Genomic DNA, 16,777 nt, shown 5'->3' with positions numbered 1-16,777 from the left:
GTGTGTGTGTGTGTGTGAGCATGAGAGAGGGAGTGTGTGTGTGTGTGTGTGTGAGCATGAGAGAGGGAGTGTGTGTGTGTGTGTGTGAGCATGAGAGAGGGAGTGTGTGTCTGTGTGTCTGTGTGTCTGTGTGTGAGCGTGTGCATATGTGAGAGTAGGTATTGGGGCCCCCTTGCCTTTTCCTCTCCTCCCACCTAAAAATGCTTAATCTCAGGGTTCAGCTCCAGAGCTGCAATTTACTCCGCCATTTTGGGGTGCCTGCTAGACACACCCCAGCCACCAGGTGCTCACCCTCCCGCCTCTCGCCCCGGACTCGCCGGGACGTGCGCCTCATGGTCACCGCCCAGCGCGCACCCCACCAAGGCTCGTCCCTGAAGCCCGCGCTTGCTGTCCATCGCGCGGGGACATCGTGTCCCGCCGTGTCCCCGTCGTCCGGCCGCCGTGACTCCCGGGTGGCCCCTCTGGCCCGCACTGGCGCTCGTCTTCTGTCCGTGTCCGGGTACCCGCAGTGCGTCGTCTTGATGAGGTCACTGTGCGGTCTGGCCAGGACCCCCAGCCTCGACGCGGAAGGTGGGTCTGCGCCCCGTGGGGGCCGGGGGTCCAGGCGCTTCACCCAGGCAGCCTGCCGAGCCGGGGAGAAGCCTCCCTCGCCTCGGGCCCCAACGCTCCACACCCCCATGCTCTTGCTGTTAGAGGGGTCCCACTGGTGGCTTATTAGCCGTTTAAGTGCAGGAATCACAGTTAGTTAGAACCGCTTCACGCCTGAGAAAAACCTGATTTATACTGAAACTGGGGATGTTCGGCAAATGTGTTGAATTAAATTTTATGGATCATGACAATGAGTCACCAATACAGGCCAAATGTGCCATCAAGTCTCTGCCGAATGAGGCGGGAAATCGTGCTCCGCGCTTTGGGGTGCTGTGCGCCCCAGAAGGAGGCAGGCCAAGTCTGTGCTTCCAGTGGCCAGCTGGGCGGAGCCGTGTCTAAAAATATGTGCTCAGTTCTCATAATGGTGCCGCGCTCCCTACAGCGGTGAAGCGAGGCGTCGAAAGATGCCCAAAGTCTTCCCCAGAGGGCATCTGTGCCCCGGTGCCTGCGCGGCTTTCTGCGCCGAGCCCCCCATTGGGCGGGCTCCTGGGGACCCTCTCTGCAGGGCGCTGGGAGAGGACAGGCTGGCGAGGTGTCCCTCAGACAGAGCCGCGTCCAGGCGCCCCGGACGGGAACACCAGTGCCGATTGTCCTGAAATGCTCTTGGGGAGCCTATTCTAGAAGCTTCCTTGGAAGTCCTTTAGTATTTCAGGGCCAGGTCTGATGGAAACTTAACTTTTGAAGTTTTCGTGCACCTGTTTGTATACTGTGACTTGGGGGGACGAGACCCCCACGCCACCCTCGTCCTCCAGTCCTTACAGGTGGCCCCTGCCCCGGCCAGGGTCCTCAGAGAGCACAGATCACATCCTGGCCTTCAGCCATCAGCCACTTTGTGGGCACCGAGTGAAGCTGCCAGCCCTGTGAGGGCCAAACCCCAGGGGCACGCGCCGTGGAGTTGGGAGCGGGCTTTGACACCCCGAGCCCAATGCGGGACTTCACAAAGGAGAAAGGAAGAGACATTTGTGGAGCTGGCCAAAGCAGAGCCAAGCCCCCCATGTCCTGGGCAGCCCAGCCTCTCAGGCCCACCACCCAGGCTGGCAGGTGGGGGCTGCAAGACTGCACCCGAGCTTTGGGGGCTCCTATTGCCGGGTGCCAGGAACTACCCCAGGCTGGGCCCCGTTTCCCCGGCGCCCACAGATTGAGATGCCCTGGGCGCAGCTGGTTTCCGGGGCCTTTGAGAGCTCCCGGCGGGGAAGCATCGGGCCTGTTTGACCTGGCCGACACGGACGGCGGCCCTGTTTCGGGAAGCGCGTGGGCTTCAGATCTCAGCCAAGTGGGGCACGGGGAAACGCCAGCTTCTCCGGCGCGACTGCGTGTTCCCGCCACGGAATGCTGGGAACAGCCTGTCGCTTATTTCTGGCTTCCATGTGAGCCGTCCTGGTGCGAAGCTCGCTCTTCTATGCAGATTCTGGGGACTGGACAGCAGTCGTGTTAGGTTGGGCAAACAGCCACAGGGCGTGCAGACAGCCGGACAGCAAGAGGGAGCCAGCCCGCGGGACCGGCGGGGCGGCAAGGGCGCTGGAGGCACTGTGGGCCCTGCCTGCCAGGCGCCGAGGGGCCGGCACCCCTGTGCCAAGCGATGCCAGGGGCTAGCAGCTCTTCGCGCCCTTCTCAGATGTCCGCTGGCCTCCACTTGTTACACAGTAGAGGCCAGAGGATGCGTGCCCGGCCGGCAGCCTGCAGGGAGCGGCTCTGGGCCACGGCTGTCAGGCGCGGGGACCCCGGCGAACACACGGGCCCGGCGCACAGCTTACTCTTGGCGTCACCCCGGCCACCGCGCCGCCACCTCGCAGCCCCTCGGAGCGCGGGAAGCGTGCCACCCTGTAATTAAAGAGCTCTCCATGTGTTTATTCTGCTCGGGGGAGGTTCTCTAAGTCACTGCTGTGAACATTCTCTCTGCGAAATCAGAGCGTCGAGGCTTTTTTTTAACGGCTGGTTAATAATAAGACATGAGAGCGGCTTAAAGCGCCGTATTTCTTTGATAGAATTAGTTTTTCATTAAAAAGCTAATTGACATTTTTTAAAGTGGAATGCTTTTTATATCCATCAGACACGCTGACTAATTTGATCAGAGCAGCTGCAGCTCCGCCGTTCATCTCAACACGGTGTTTTCTGTTGGACTCAAGTGATTTCTGGGTCATCTCTGAACTCGTACAACGGGCATCATCCCAGCGCATCCCGGCAGGTGACCGGGGGCCTCGATCCTGCACTGTCCGCCTGGAACCCCAGCGTAAGAGAGGAGGGGCCCGGGGCAACCCCCGGAAGCCCACTCAGCGCAGGGAGCACGGGCGGGAAGGAGCAGGACCCCCCCGAGAGGACAAGGGGGAGGGCTCCAGGCCGCGTACGCGCCGGACAGGCCTGACCCCGGTGAGGGCTGAGGGAGCCCGACCAGGCTCCCCGCACGCGGGTGACTGCAGTCTGCGGGTTTGGCGGTGGGCTCAGCCGCTGCTGGGTGAACAGCCCGTGCTATGAAGTGACCGAAGAGCATCTGCAGTAGCTCATTCCGGCCCACTGCACCACGTGACTGCTTGGAAAGTATCTGGGCTGTGGAAGGAGCAATATTACCCCGGCGAGGCAAGGCAAGATAGGGTAATTCTAGAAAGGAGGCCACCGGGAGGCCATTGCCCCCGGCTTCTCTGTGTCTTGCTATTTTTTTAATAGATCTTTTTTTATGTTTTTTCCTAATTGAAGTGCCATCGCTTTCCATCCCTGTTCGTGTTTTGGCTCACAGCCTCAGCCAAGCAGCAGGGTGTCCGGCAGCCTCGCCGGCTTTGGCGGGCTCGGGGTCCAGGTCTCCCAAAGCTGACGGCCCCGCTGCAGGCCCAGGGGGGTGGCGGGGGGGGGGCCCTAGCCCGAGGTGCTGCCTGGCCTGGTGTCACAGCTCGGCCATTACCTGCACTTCTCCCTGGAACAAGAGGCGGGAGGCAGACGTGCCCCACATCTTACAGAAAACTGGCTCACGTGTTTAACTCGAATGTATGGAGCTCTGGTTTATTTCCGGGGCACTTTGGGGATATTACTACTCCGTATCCTCAGCGGTCACAGAAGTGGCTCTAAAGAGCGATTCCCAAGGCCTCTGCTTCTAGCTATCAGCGGGCACCTATCACACTCCCACCAGCCTGCTTTTAATTCCTGCCCCGTCCCCAGCACGGGCACTTCTTGTTCCGCAGGGCCTGGAATCTGCTTCATAGGCCGCACGCCGGAGAGAACTCAGCGCAGGCCTGTGGTGCGAGCCTGGCCACCCCTAAGCGCTGTTACTCTGGGCAGGCGCACGCTGGCCACAGTTGTCCTCCCCCGAGCCGAGGACAGTCCCGCAGGCCACGCGTTTCTATGCGCCCGAGGCCCTGTCCCTGCGCTGCCCAGTTCAGCACGCGGTGCCCAAGCTCCCTGGGGACCAGCGGGGTGGCCTCCGCCCAGGCAGCTGGCCCTACGTCGGACACCGTGTTTTAAATTTAGTTCGGAGAACTTCCAATATTAAATCTTGTCGAGCAGGTATTTAAAATAAGAATTGAAGGTTTATGTCCTCGGCATATGTCTCAGCAGAAGCACCAAGTCCTCCCTCCGGGTCGCGGGGGCCGTCTCGGGAATGTGACGCCTGATGGGCAGCTCTGCGCGTCCCATCCTCACGGTGGACCAGAGAGAAGCATCCTGGAGACCAAGGGAAGCCCCTGCAGCTTGGGGCAACTCACTCACAAGTGTAAGGTCAACTCTGAATTCGGATGGCATTGGGGACTTACCATCGGCACAGACTGACCTCCCGCCGCGCGGTCAGCTGGCCAGGCTGGGAATGACGGCGTGCCGTCGAGGGTGACCCCTGCACGCATCTTCAGGGCCACTGCCGAGGCCGCAAGAGGACAGACAGGGTCGCGTCTAGTGGCCGGTCACGCATACTACAAAGGGAACACGTGGACGCTCGGCCTCCAAGCCCCCATCAGCCGCTGCCCTGCCCTTCGGCCGAGCCCCGGAAAGCGGCATCCGGCGTCCGGCAGCCAGGCCGCGCGTGGCCCCTGAGCAGCTTGCCCGTGCTCCCCGGCGCGGGCCGCGCCCAGCTGGGCTCGTGCCACGGCTGGCCCTTCCGCTCCGCCTTTGCCCCCTCTGACCCACGCGTGGGGCACGAATCGGGCAGCCGAGCCTGGAGGGTGCCTCGGTGACCTCCGTCAGCCTCACGCCGCCGGTGAAAACCAGGTGACTGCAGGCCTCGGAGGCCAGCAAGGACCCACGGCGCTGGGCGCCAGACACCCCGAGTTCTGACAGAGGCGTGTCTGCTGGCTGCAGCGCCTCGGGGCGCCCAGCACGGCGACGCCGCGGTTGGTTTGCCCATCGGGAGGCTTGAAGTAGCTTGGCAGCAGTGCAGCCGGGAGCAGCCCCGCACACAGCCCACGCAGTCTTGGGCCTGTCTCCTCGTCCCGCGGGAAGAGCCACGTCCCCCACTTTGGGGCCCGGTTCCCATGGCCCTCGGAGGACTGCAGGGCGCTGCTGTGGGCCGGGCCGGGCGTGCAGGCACCTTCCCGCCGCACCTGCCACGCGGAGGAGCTCCTGGCCGCGCGGGGCCCACAGCCGCCCTCCTGCCCCCGGACACTACTTCCCAGGTTCAGACAGGGCCTTGGACACGGCCTCGTGCTCAGGACGAGGCCAGTCATGCCTGCGCGGGCAGCTTAGCCGCTCACAGCGGGGTGCCAGGGTCGGTGCCCAGGCTCCTGCTCTGTGGCCTGGCGCGTGGCCTACGGGAAGGGCGCCGGGGGTGGCGCGGGAACTCGTATGGGGCCGTGGTCCGGGGCCGTGCACCGGGGCCGTGCACTGGCCCCAGGGCTGCCCAGCAACACGCCGCACGCACAGGCCAGCCAGGGCAGGACCCAGGTGCCGGCAGAACCTGTCTGTTGAGGGTCCTTGCGCGTGAGAGAGGCAGAGAGCACGCTGGCCTCTCCATCTCCCTCGGACACGAGCCTCGCTCAGAAGGACCCCGCCCTTCGAACCCAAACGCCTCCCCAAGCGCCCCCCAGCACCATCCCCTGGACATCAGGGTGAGCAGGGCTGCAACATAAGAGGACAGAGGGGACATGGACATTCCATCCACTGCCCGCCTGTCCTCCCATGCAGGACGCTGCGTTTTGCCCCAGCGGCCCTGCGGATCTTCCATGCCAGCATCCGTCCTGACCGCTGCGGCCCGGAGACCCTCTAGTAACAACGAAATCAGGTCCGGGTAGAGCTAGAGGCCTGATTTGTCCGGAGGCTGCCTCCAGAATACGCTCGTGCAAAAGGCAAAGGGTGAACATCCACTCCAGAGTGGAGAAATGGGCAGTAAAGGGGGCGAGGCGTCCATCTCAGACGCCAGTCTCAGCGCCCAGAGTGACTAGGTCCGAGGTGCAGGAACGGCCCTCTGATTCAAAGCTGTGTCTCCAGGGGTTGGCGCCACGCTGCTGCCCCGTGGGGTGCCACACGGGCCCTCGTGCACGGCCGTCTGCTGCACGGGGGAGAGCCCAGGGCTCTGAGGTAGGGCCCTGCCCCGAGGCCTCGGGTGGAGGCAGCTGAAGCCAGATCCGCAGGCCCAGCTGGCCCTCGACAGTCCGAGCCCGGTGCCCCTCACTCTGTGCGTCTCAGCCCTTTGGGCCCCGGCAGCTTCCTGCCCAGGTGACGCGCGGGCCCCAGGCTCGCACCCCTCCTTCTCCAGGGGTGCAGGGCGGCGCCCCCAGCTCCTGCTCTGCTGCTGCTCCCGCTGGCCCCTTTCCCGCCAGGGCTCCTTCTCAGCCGCCCTTTCTCCCGCAGCCCTGGCGCGAGAGTTGTGGGGTGGGCGGGGCACAGGCTGGGGCGCAGCCCCCCCCCCCCCCGCCAAGGCCTCGGCTGCAGCCCGCCTAGCTCAGGCGCTTCTTTGAGGGGTGCTTGTGGCTGGTCTCGGTCCGGCCTGGACGTCCCTCCGGTCTTCGCTTCACGTGGTGTGAAACTTTGCTGCGAAGCGCACGCGTGTTAGGATCGCTGCCTCCCTCTGTTGAACGGACCCCTTTGCCCTCAGGGCGCCCCTCTTTTATGCACGGGGGCACGCCTGTCTCCTCAGTCTTCTTTGTCTCTATGCACACCATCCCTGGCTCTCCTGCACTACTGTCCCCCTGGGCCGTCTGCTTGGCCCTTCGGTTTTGAGCTTCTGACTCCGGACGGCTCCCTCCCTCCCCCGCCCCCAGCCTCAGTTAACCCCTAGTGAAGCAGAGTCTGAAGCGGCAGCGCCGTGAGCTGCGGGGGGCGAGACCCCGTCCGTGGCGCCTTGACTGCAGCCCTGTGCTAGTGCTGCGAATCCCTCGTGCCTCGGCTATGAGCTAAACGCCCGTGCAGGCGCGTGCCACAGGACCGGACGTGATCTCTGCAGAGTGCTCTCTGCAGTGCAGGCGGCCCCGGGAGGCTGGGGTGTAGGGGACACAGCTAAGGAGCCCCGTTCCCTAACGTGGGGAACGTGCCGTCAGGCGGCCCCCACGCCCAGGCTAGCGAGGCCTCTCGCCTGAGTCGGCTCTGGGGCACTTCACCACCGGCGTCACCCCGGCCCACGCCTGCGCGCCCCGATGTAGCCGCTCGTCATTACAGTGGCCTCTGGCGTCCCGTTGATCTCTTCCGCCTTCTCTGGATCAGTTGGGCATGCTTTATGATTCCATTTATCTTTTGGCAGGCACACTAGCTGTATTTTACTTTGAAATTTCAGTGACTTTTAAAACAGATGAATAGATTTACCTCTAACTTACTGCATTTTGCTCTCGAGACATTATACGCTTCTCGCGTAGTATGAGAAGCTGGCAACAATAGATTTCCATTTCCCCCCTTGCCAACCTTTGCAGATACTGTCATCAATGTATATATATACTAGAAATATATATGAGTATTAGAAACCCTACCCGTTCTCGTCTGCTACTCACCTGTCATCGAGCCGTAAATATCAGAAAAGCGTACCTGGACGCCTGGGTGCGGGAGCCCGAGCACCTTCCGGCGCGCGAGGGCCTGCCTGCTGCTCTCTGCTCCTGCTGCGGGGATTGACCGTGGCCACCTTGTACTGTGGGTCTGTGGAGACTTGCAGCTGTGACACGTCTCAAAAAGTCTTTGTCTCTCCTTCATGTCGCAGTGCTTTCTGGGTACAGACGCTAGGTTTCCTTTGGCTTTCCGTACCTTGAGAAGTACTTCCTCTGCACCTTGGGGCGTCTCGGTCAGTCCCAGCCGCCGTAACAGACCCGACTGGGCGCCCGTGGCCACGGAGGCTGCTCCTGGCCACTCTGGAGCCGGGCCGAGACCAGGGGGCCGCCGTCCTGGTGACGGGTCCTCTCGTCGTTGGAGAGCACAGGAGCGCCCTCTCGGGCCTCACGTCCGAGCGCCATGGTGACCTCCTAACACCCCCACTGGGGCGGCCTTGGGGGTGAGCGGCACTCCGCAGCAGCACCTGCGGACACCCTCGCCTTCGTCCCTGCTCCCTGGCTTCTCCTCCTGCAGTGGCCACTGGCGTTTCCCCTCACTGGCTTTGAGCAATGTGATTGTGATGTGGCTCCCTGTAGATCCTTCCTGTGTCTGTGGCGGGGGATCCCTGAGATTCTCAGCTCTCGGGGTTTACCGTTGTCGCCAAGCTGAGGAAACCGTCAGGCACGATTTCTTCGGGCGTTGGATTTCCTGTGTCCTGCTCCCCCTTTCCCAGCTCCGCACACACGTTCCGCTGCGGGTGTCGCCCTGCCTCCCGCTCCCTGTCCCCCCTCGCCTGCTGAGGGGCCCGCTGGCCGCTGGCCGCTTTTGTGCACCACGCAGCCTGCTGTGGCTCAGACGCAGCGCGCCGCTTCCTCTCACCCGCGCAGGTCAGCACCCGCGCAGGTCAGCGCGTGAGCGGGTCTTTGCTCTCACTCACGCAGCTACTGCGTTCACGCCCCCAGCCAGAACACGCCGTAAGCCAGAACACAGCTGGCGGGGCCCTTGTCCTGCCGCCGATATCTGGCCCGGTGACGGGGGAGTTTGGTGAACTGACCGTATTTTCTCTACGCATCGTGTTTTCCTGCCTCTGGGAGTTTCTATAACAGTTGGCAAAGTCTCATTCACATCTCGTGAAACCCACATGTGCAGGTGCCACGCGGGGCCTGTGGGCGTCCGCACAGCGTGGGCAGCCACCACGACCCGCTCGGCAGTCATCACCCCCAGAGACACCCTGCACCTCACGGTCCCTCCCCCACCCCGGCGGCGGCTGAGCCGCTTCCGGCCTCTGGTCACCTTTTCCGGCCATTTCATTCAGGGGAATTGCACTGCCCTGCGCCCGACCTCTCACTCCACTCTCAGAGTTCATCCGCGTCCCCAGCCTGCGGCCGCCCCTCCGGGCTGCTGTCGACTCCGCCGAGGACAGCCCATGTCTGCTCATAATTCAGCCGCTCACGGGGAAACGTTTATGGACTAGCGAGCGCTGTGAATGTCGGCCGGCTGGACATGGCCGCTGTGGTTGCTGTCACAATGCTTGAGGTCCTGGGAAGCAAAGCGCCGTTATTTGGTTCAGGCTGATTTTTACCAAGCCGTTCTGAGAGCTCGCGCTTGACGCCGCAGGCCGTGCCGGCGTGGTGGGCAGTGTGGGGCCAACCCCCACCCCGAGGAGAGGCCCTGTGGCTGCGCCCCGCCCCGAGCGCCCGCCCGGGGCCTCCTGTCCTCTGCTGCGGCCTCCCGAGTCCCCTGCCCTGGCACAGATGGGCTCGGCTGGACCCGGCCCTTCGGCGGGACCCCGTGTCCCCGGGCTCTCCGTGCGCAGCCCCCCCCCTTTCTGCCGCTGTGCCCCGTGACGCCCCGCTCTCTCGCAGCCCCTCGGCGCTGCCGGTCGCCCCTGGGCTCCTCCCTGCGACCTGCCTAGAAACCCAAGAGCATGGAACCACTCCCACCCCTTAAACCTGCAGGGCTCGGAGGCACCCACACACCATGGCCTGGCAGCGCTTGGGCCCAGGTGGACGAGAGCCTCCAGGGGCCACCCCGCCCCGTGCCATCCTGAGGGCAAAGGACTCAGCACCCACCGCGCCTGCGTCCGTCAGACGCAGTGCTGACCAGTGACCGAGCACGCTGCGTTTCAGTGCCGTGGCAGCTTCGGGGGGCGACCCACGACCCACCGCCCCAAGGCGTTAAGGGTGGGGCTCACACATCCAGAAAGCGCGGTGCCCTGGGGTGTCTGAGAGACAGCCCGTGGGCGTGGGCTGGACACCCCTGGGCCCAAATACTGTGTGCCCACTGCGCTGACTGTCTGCTCTGCTCTGGCTCCCTTCCCACTGTGGATCGCTCTAGGGGGCGCCTCAAAATAAGTGGACGAAGGACCGGTAAACCGGCCATCACAGCCAAGCCCTGGACTCCCTGGCTCTTGGCGGGAGGGTGACCCGGGCCACAGGTCACCCCGCCCCCCTTGGTGGAGGGCCGCCTCGCTGGCTGCCCCAGCTCTCTAGAGTGGGGGAGGCCAGGGCTGCGCCCAGTGGGGTGCTCTTGCCGCCAGCCAGCCCCCCGTGGGCCGGGAGGCGGGCGCCAGCGGCCCCTCCCCGGGACGACCGCCTGTGCCGTTTGCCTCCTTGAATGTGGGAACATTTATGTCTCCTCTCACAGGTGATCAGCGAGTTTGAAGCCTCTCCTGACTCATTTTCCTACAGAATTCCTAACCTGAGTCGGAATCGCCAGTACAGCGTCTGGGTGGTGGCCGTGACCTCGGCAGGGAGCGGCAACAGCAGCGAAATCATCACGGTGGAGCCGCTGGCGAAAGGTGTGCGGCCGCCGGCCCCTGCCCGGGGAGACCGCGCCCCGGCCAGGCAGGAGGCCGGCGCCGGGAGAGGGGCCGGGCGCGGTCCCCTTGTCCACCCTGCGGACTTTCTCAGAAGCGTTCAGCTTCCCGTGCTCAAGCGGGGCTCCCCAGGCTCGGGGCCGGTCGTGCGTTTTCCAGGGGGCCCTGAGCTGGGCAATGCCCGAGGCTGGCGGGGTGCAGGCTGGCCGCGCGACAGGTCCATCCGGGCAGCGGGGTCCAGAGGAGGGTGCTCGCTGCCTCGGTGAGGTGGAGCCAGCCCGGCCTGAGGAGGCCACCCCGGGGCAGGGAGCCCGACAGCAGGGCCACGGTGCTGAGCCTGAACAGGGCCGCGGTGGCAGGCGGCTGCAGTTCTGAGAGGGGCGGGAGGTGCCGCGCAGACTCCCCAGCCCGCCAGAGCCCACTGGCCCCGTGCACACTCCGGGGTCCTCGAGCCTGGTCCGGGCTGAGAGCCGGGACCACGGGCCTGCGGCTCCGGCTTGGAATATCGGCCTTAGGCCATCAGTCCCTGGGGCCACGTGGCCCTCGCGCCACAAATGGGGTGTCGGGCGTGGAGGGGGGTGTCAGCCGCTGCCCCTCAGGATGCCGAGGGCTATCATCAACCTGAGACCAGTGAACCCCTAGGGTTACTGCTTGCCTGGTGAAGGCCTAAATAAAGGGCCTCCCTGGTGGCGCAGCGGGTTAAGCGCTTCACTATGAAGCTGGCCGCGGCCACTGCAGCACGGTCCCATCCCCGGCATGGGGGGGACCCCAGGGCGCGGCAGACCCCTCCTGCAGACCCCTCCTGTCCCGCCTGCTGCTCTCCTCAGCAGCGTGTTTTAATCAGCCCGCCTTTTCTGCTCCCCACTCTGTCTCTGGGGAATGCTGTCACCACCCCCACACCTATGGCCTGTACCCCAGTTCTGTGTGCATAAATCAATACCTTACAAAAACAGAACTAAATAAAATGAGATAGGGCGGAAGGAGCTGAGTCCAGCCCGACTGCCCGAGGTGTGGGAGCAGTGCGGCCCCACGCTCACCCGCGGCCGGCTCACCCGCGGCCGTGTCCCCCACACGCCCAGCGCCTGAGCACGCGGGCAGCTCCGCTTCCCATGCGAAATGCGTTTCTTGCGGTGGGCAGCTGGGCCCCGGGTCACCCCGCTCTGGGTTCACCGGGCAATGGGGAGGACGGTGGAAGCTTGAAGTGGAAATTGGCGAAGCACCGAAGCCAGCCCCCGCGGGCAGCTCGCGTCACAGTGGACTGGCTCACGTCTGGGGCACAGAGGGGCCCCTGCCCGGCGGGCCCCCGCCTGTCGAAGGCCGCTGGGAGCCGTCTAGGGGAGCCCGAGGAGGGAGCGTTCCGGGGCCTCCTCACTTGGGGAATTCGCTTCCCGCATCAGGTCCCGGCAGCAGATCTTAGGCAAATGGGGTTCGCGCAGTAAGTGGGGACCCCGCGATAGCCTAAACGGCAGGCCCGTGGCCTCCCAGAGCATGTCGCCAGAGCTGGCGCTCCCGGCCCCTCTCTCCCTGCGTTTACCCCATGCCCGGCACAGGCACCGCAGAGCGGGGCTCCAGGAGCCCCACGGTTCCCGGAGTCCGCGGCCTTCCGAGGAGCTGCACCCACAGCTGTTTGCCAGTTCAGGTCCTGAAGTGGCCAGACCCAGGGCTGCCCCCACCTGACGTGTCCAGAATCAGACGGGCCTTGCGCCCGCAGCCCCACCTGTGTCCAGTGGATGGCGCAGGTCAGACAGGCCGCCGCTGCGCTTCTCGCTTCCTGGGGTGTTGGTCAGCTTGTGCATCTCACCCAAGAAGGGGACCCCGGCACCTGTCCCTGCTTTGCCCACTGGTCCTCAAGCAGACCCCGGGCGATAGGTCCGCCCGGACTGTCCCCTCTCTCTCCTGGACCCCCCGCTGCTTTGGGCTGTGCCAGGACCAGATGCCCTGGCCTGCACCCCTGTCAGGCCCGAGTCCCTGCCCAAGCAGGTGTCCTGTCTCCGTGAGACGCCCCTATCCGACATCTGCGCCCGAGGCCCAGGGGTGTAAGTTAAGGAAGAACCCCAACGTAGAGAACTAGAGTCGTTCCAATTTTACTTCCTCCCGACTCGTAGGGCTTGATGTATGCTACTGGTTAGTCACGAAGTCTGTTTTCACGCGCAGTTTGGGGTGTTGGGGTAAATGGCTTAATAAAGTGCCCTGGGAAACACCCGCGTTCACACAAGCCATAGCCGGCTTTCAGGGCCCGGAGGTTTGATGTGGCCACTCGGTGTGGCCGACGAGGAAGCCGAGCGCAGAGGATTCAGCCGTGGGGTGGCCCGCAGGGAGCGCCCCTCCACCCGCCTTCGCGCCGAGCCGTGGGGCGCACGCGTGTCCCGGGGCCCCGTGGGGCCCATCGGGGGAGTAACAGGCCTGTGCTGTGTGCTGCGCAGCCCCCGCCCGCATCCTGACCTTCAGCGGCACGGTGACCACCCCGTGGATGAAGGACATCGCCCTGCCCTGCAAGGCCGTCGGGGACCCATCTCCTGCGGTCAAGTGGATGAAAGACAGGTAACCAGTAACCCGATGTGCCGCAGCGAGCCCGAGACGCGCCAGGGGACGAGGCCCTGGTGACGGGCGGGGGCCGTCCCGCAGGCGTGATGCAGGGACAGACGGGCCGGCCTGCCCGCACCAGTGCGACCTGACCTGGCGCAGTGCGCCGCGCTAGGGCCCAGGGGCTGGCTGCCCGGGAGGCGCCCGCAGCCTGCCCGAGCCGCCGGCCCCCCGTTGGACCCCGCTGCGTGAGGCTCTGGCTTGGCTCCCAGACACGAGCCCAGCGCCCCCCAGCTCACATGCCGGGACGTAACTGAGAAACGGGGCTCCTTACGCTCGGCTGAGGGATAATCTGGTTTACGTCCTCGGTCGTCGTGAGAGAGAAAGGAGCGCAGGGGATGTGTTCTGTCCTTGGAACTGTTTTTCTATTTTCTTCCTATTATAATACTTTATTTTTACATCATTTTGTGCCTTTTCCACTTCTGTTGTCATCCCCGTGGGCTTCCCATCACCAAATCACCCGTGTGCCACCACCATGGGTTTGATCCCCGTTTTTGACCCCATTTGCCACTCCACCCCATAAAATGTCTGGGTATATATAATTGTTCATTATTATGATTATTATTTTCCCCCTGGTCCTCTATGCTCCTGCTGTGATGAAGCCATCCGGTATTTTTCCTTTTCTTTCTGGCTTATGTCACTAAGCATGATCCCTTCCAGCTCCATCCATGTTGCTGCAAAAGGCAGGTGTTTATCTTTTTGATGGCTGAGTAATATTCCATGGTGTATATGGACCACATCTTTTTAACCCAATCATCTGCTTTTGGGCCTTTGGGTTGATTCTCCATGGAACTTTTTAAAAGTGTTTCATCTCTATTCAGAGAGAGACATTAGCCGGTGAACAGGGAGTTCGGAGATTCATACAGGGGACCAGGAGAGCCCCTAGTCTTCCAGCAAAGCCCCTAGAGACATTCACTGCTGCCCATCCTTTGTAAAGTTGCTTCAGCCACGACACTGGGTGAGCTGCCTAGGTCAGTCCGCCTGATATGGGGGCAGCCCCAGCGAGGGGCTGTCCCCCAGAGCCTGGGCTTGTGGGGCAGCCGGACACCCTGTTTACAGTGGGGGCAACTCACCTCCCTCCCGAGAAGCCACAGGCATGTCTGATGTCAAAACCACGGCCACTGGGACCTCAAGTGAGTGTCCACAGGACCCTCGCTTTGCAGTTGTCCCCAGTGTGAAATGGTCAGAAAGGCACTTTGCCCACAGAAGGGATCCCCAGATCTGCCACAGAGCAAAGGGGACACCCTGGGCTGGCAAGGCGTGACGCCCCCAGGGGGCGAGGACCGGTGTTCACGCAGGGCCAGGGCCGGGCACCGCCCCCCACCCCGCGCCGCGTGTCGCTGTGACCTGACACGTCACCGACGCGCCGCAGTGTCCGGGCTTCACGCTTCTCTCCAACCTCAGCCAATGTGGATTGTAACTTCTTTAATCTGCGCCCTTTTCTTCCTGTGAGGCAGTAACGGGACGCCCAGCCTCGTGACGATTGACGGGCGGAGGGGCGTCTTCAGCAACGGCAGCTTCATCATCCGCACGGTGAAGGCGGAAGACTCCGGCTACTACAGCTGCGTGGCCAACAACAACTGGGGCTCGGACGAGATCATCCTGAACCTGCAAGTCCAAGGTACCGCGTGGGCTTCCCCTCGCTGCGCGTGCGCCTCCCAGGCGTAAGCACTCGGTCTTCAGGAAGAGCTGGCTAGCGGCCACTCACGTCACAAAACAGAGGTGCTCGCGTCGGGAAACACCACTGCACAACTCAAAGAAAAATTAAAAAGCGGGCCCTCCCTGGTGGCACAGCGGGTTGGGGTGCAGCCCTGCAGGCTGGAGCTGCCTCTTCACTGCGAATTCAATCCCCGGCCCCAGCGGTGACCCCCAGGGCACAGCAGACCCCCCACCCCACCCCGTCTCCTCGCTGCTCCCCGCAGCAGTGGGTTTCCGTCAACCTGCCTGTTCTGCTCCCCACTCTGTCTCTGGGGAGGCCTCTCACCACCCACCTCTAGCCTGTACCCAGTTCTGTATGCATCAGTAAATAAATCTTAAAAAATAATAAAAATAAATCTTAAGAAAAAAGAACGAAAGAAAAACAGAAAATATTCTTAGTCCTGGACATAACACCAAGCACACAGAGCCACCGCCTCCCTCGGCAGCTCGGACGGCGCCTTCCACACCAGGGCCTGCTCTGCCCCCCGCAAAGGTAGCCCAGAAACACAAAAATAAATTAGAATTGAGGACGTTGGTGTCTGCCAGTGAGCTAAATTCTTGCACGCCATGTATGAGAAGGGGCTACAGATGGTTAAAAATGGTCATAAATTAGCGTCTAGCTAACTTATTCCCGATATCCCACACAATCGTGGACAACAAATTCAAGATCTGCAAATTAAAATGGTCTGTGAAATCAATGGCCTCTGCAGGCTGGAAGCACGCACCTGCGGGCTGCGTTTGCAGAAAGATCAAAGCGTGTGCTTTCTTGGGTGGGAGTGCTGTCAGGTGATCAATCACATACTCTGTATTTTATGTCTCTCTCCTCTGTGGGAGAAGAGGGGAGGAGAAGAACCACATCTTGAAAACTAATGCAGAAGACGCGCTGAAGAGATGGGCGCCTTTGCGGGGCCTCGGCCGCTGTGTCCGAGAAGGCCAGCGTGCGGAATCTCTGCAGACTTCCCAGAGCCTGAGTTTTAATCTCTGCAGCGTTTCTGTCTCCGGCGCTAACCCCGAATGACATTCAGGCCCATCGGTTAGAGGAGCAGGTGTTCCAATTCCTCAGCCTCGCAGGGCCGCCTCCGGCCGGCCTTTGGCCTGTAGGGCTGCGTGGGTGCACGAGTGTGCGCGCGTGTGCGCTGTGTGTGCTGTGTGTGCATGGTGAGCGTGTGCACACGTGTGTGCTCGGTGTGTGCTGGTGCGTGGCAGCTGGGACAGCAGCTTCGGGGGGCCTTTCCGCAGCTCCTCTTCCCACCAGCTCCCTCCTGCTGCCGCTTTTGCCGCCTTGAGAACAAAATGGCCAAGTGCAACCATTTCTCTTCCTCGTTTGAATCAGAGCTGAAATGCGGGGTAGCATAATGCATGTGCCTCTAGGGGCTTGAAAGATTTCAGTTAGTGGCGAGCAGCTGAGGACGCCGAGGACGCCGTGCGGAAACGAGGTAGCTGCACATGCAGGTGGAAATGTGCTTACGTCTTCTGGAAATAATAGATTCATTCTCTTCTATCTCTTTAGCCCGGGATATCAACTAAGCAGACATTTTGACAGAAGGGAACTGCATATTTTGGCAATCTAAAACACGCATTTAATAAATGGCTGTTAAAAATGATGTGATAAATGACTGCTAAGGAAGATTAAAGCCGTGGAAAACTAATTCTTGTTTTCTAAAACCTGTTTCTTCCCAGTCCCGCCTGATCAGCCTCGGCTCACCGTGTCCAAAACCACGTCTTCCTCCATCACCCTCTCGTGGCTGCCTGGGGACAACGGAGGCAGCTCCATCAGAGGTAACAGCCCTGTCCGCGCCGCCACCGGGCTCCCCACAGTCTCCCCACAGGATGCCGTGGTGGCTCCCCCCAGAGATGCGTCATGTCCCCTTACGAGATGGAGGCCCCACGTCCACGTTGTGACGTGGCTGAAAGGCCGCTCGTCCCGGAATGCCACTCACAGTCACGACTGCGTGTCCAGGCTGAGTGACATCTTGACAGATGCAGAAACCACAGAAGCAGGGCTTGGTAAACCGCCCCAGGATCCCGCCCGCACGGCGCCCGCCGAGTCCTCCCTTGGGCTTCAGCGCTCGCCCCGCGCGGCGGCTCAGTGCAGACGAGCCTGGG

General features: G+C 62.5%; 1 protein-coding gene across 1 annotated transcript in view; it reads left to right on the top strand.

The window, feature by feature from the left end:
* Positions 1–16,777, top strand: part of DSCAM (Down syndrome cell adhesion molecule) — a 299,116-nt gene that overhangs the window by 240,654 nt on the left and 41,685 nt on the right. Inside the window, exons 19-22 of the mRNA XM_012730962.1 lie at positions 10,219–10,372; positions 12,814–12,931; positions 14,431–14,594; positions 16,352–16,450. Coding sequence (XP_012586416.1) covers positions 10,219–10,372; positions 12,814–12,931; positions 14,431–14,594; positions 16,352–16,450 — 535 coding nt within the window. The remainder of the gene's footprint in view (positions 1–10,218; positions 10,373–12,813; positions 12,932–14,430; positions 14,595–16,351; positions 16,451–16,777) is intronic.

This window comes from Condylura cristata, unplaced genomic scaffold (genome assembly GCF_000260355.1).
Source record: "Condylura cristata isolate star-nosed mole 26May11 unplaced genomic scaffold, ConCri1.0 scaffold00003, whole genome shotgun sequence".
NCBI classification, from domain to species: Eukaryota; Metazoa; Chordata; class Mammalia; order Eulipotyphla; family Talpidae; genus Condylura; species Condylura cristata.
Note: the sequence above shows the minus strand (reverse complement) of the source record. Positions and strands in the feature narration are given on the sequence as shown.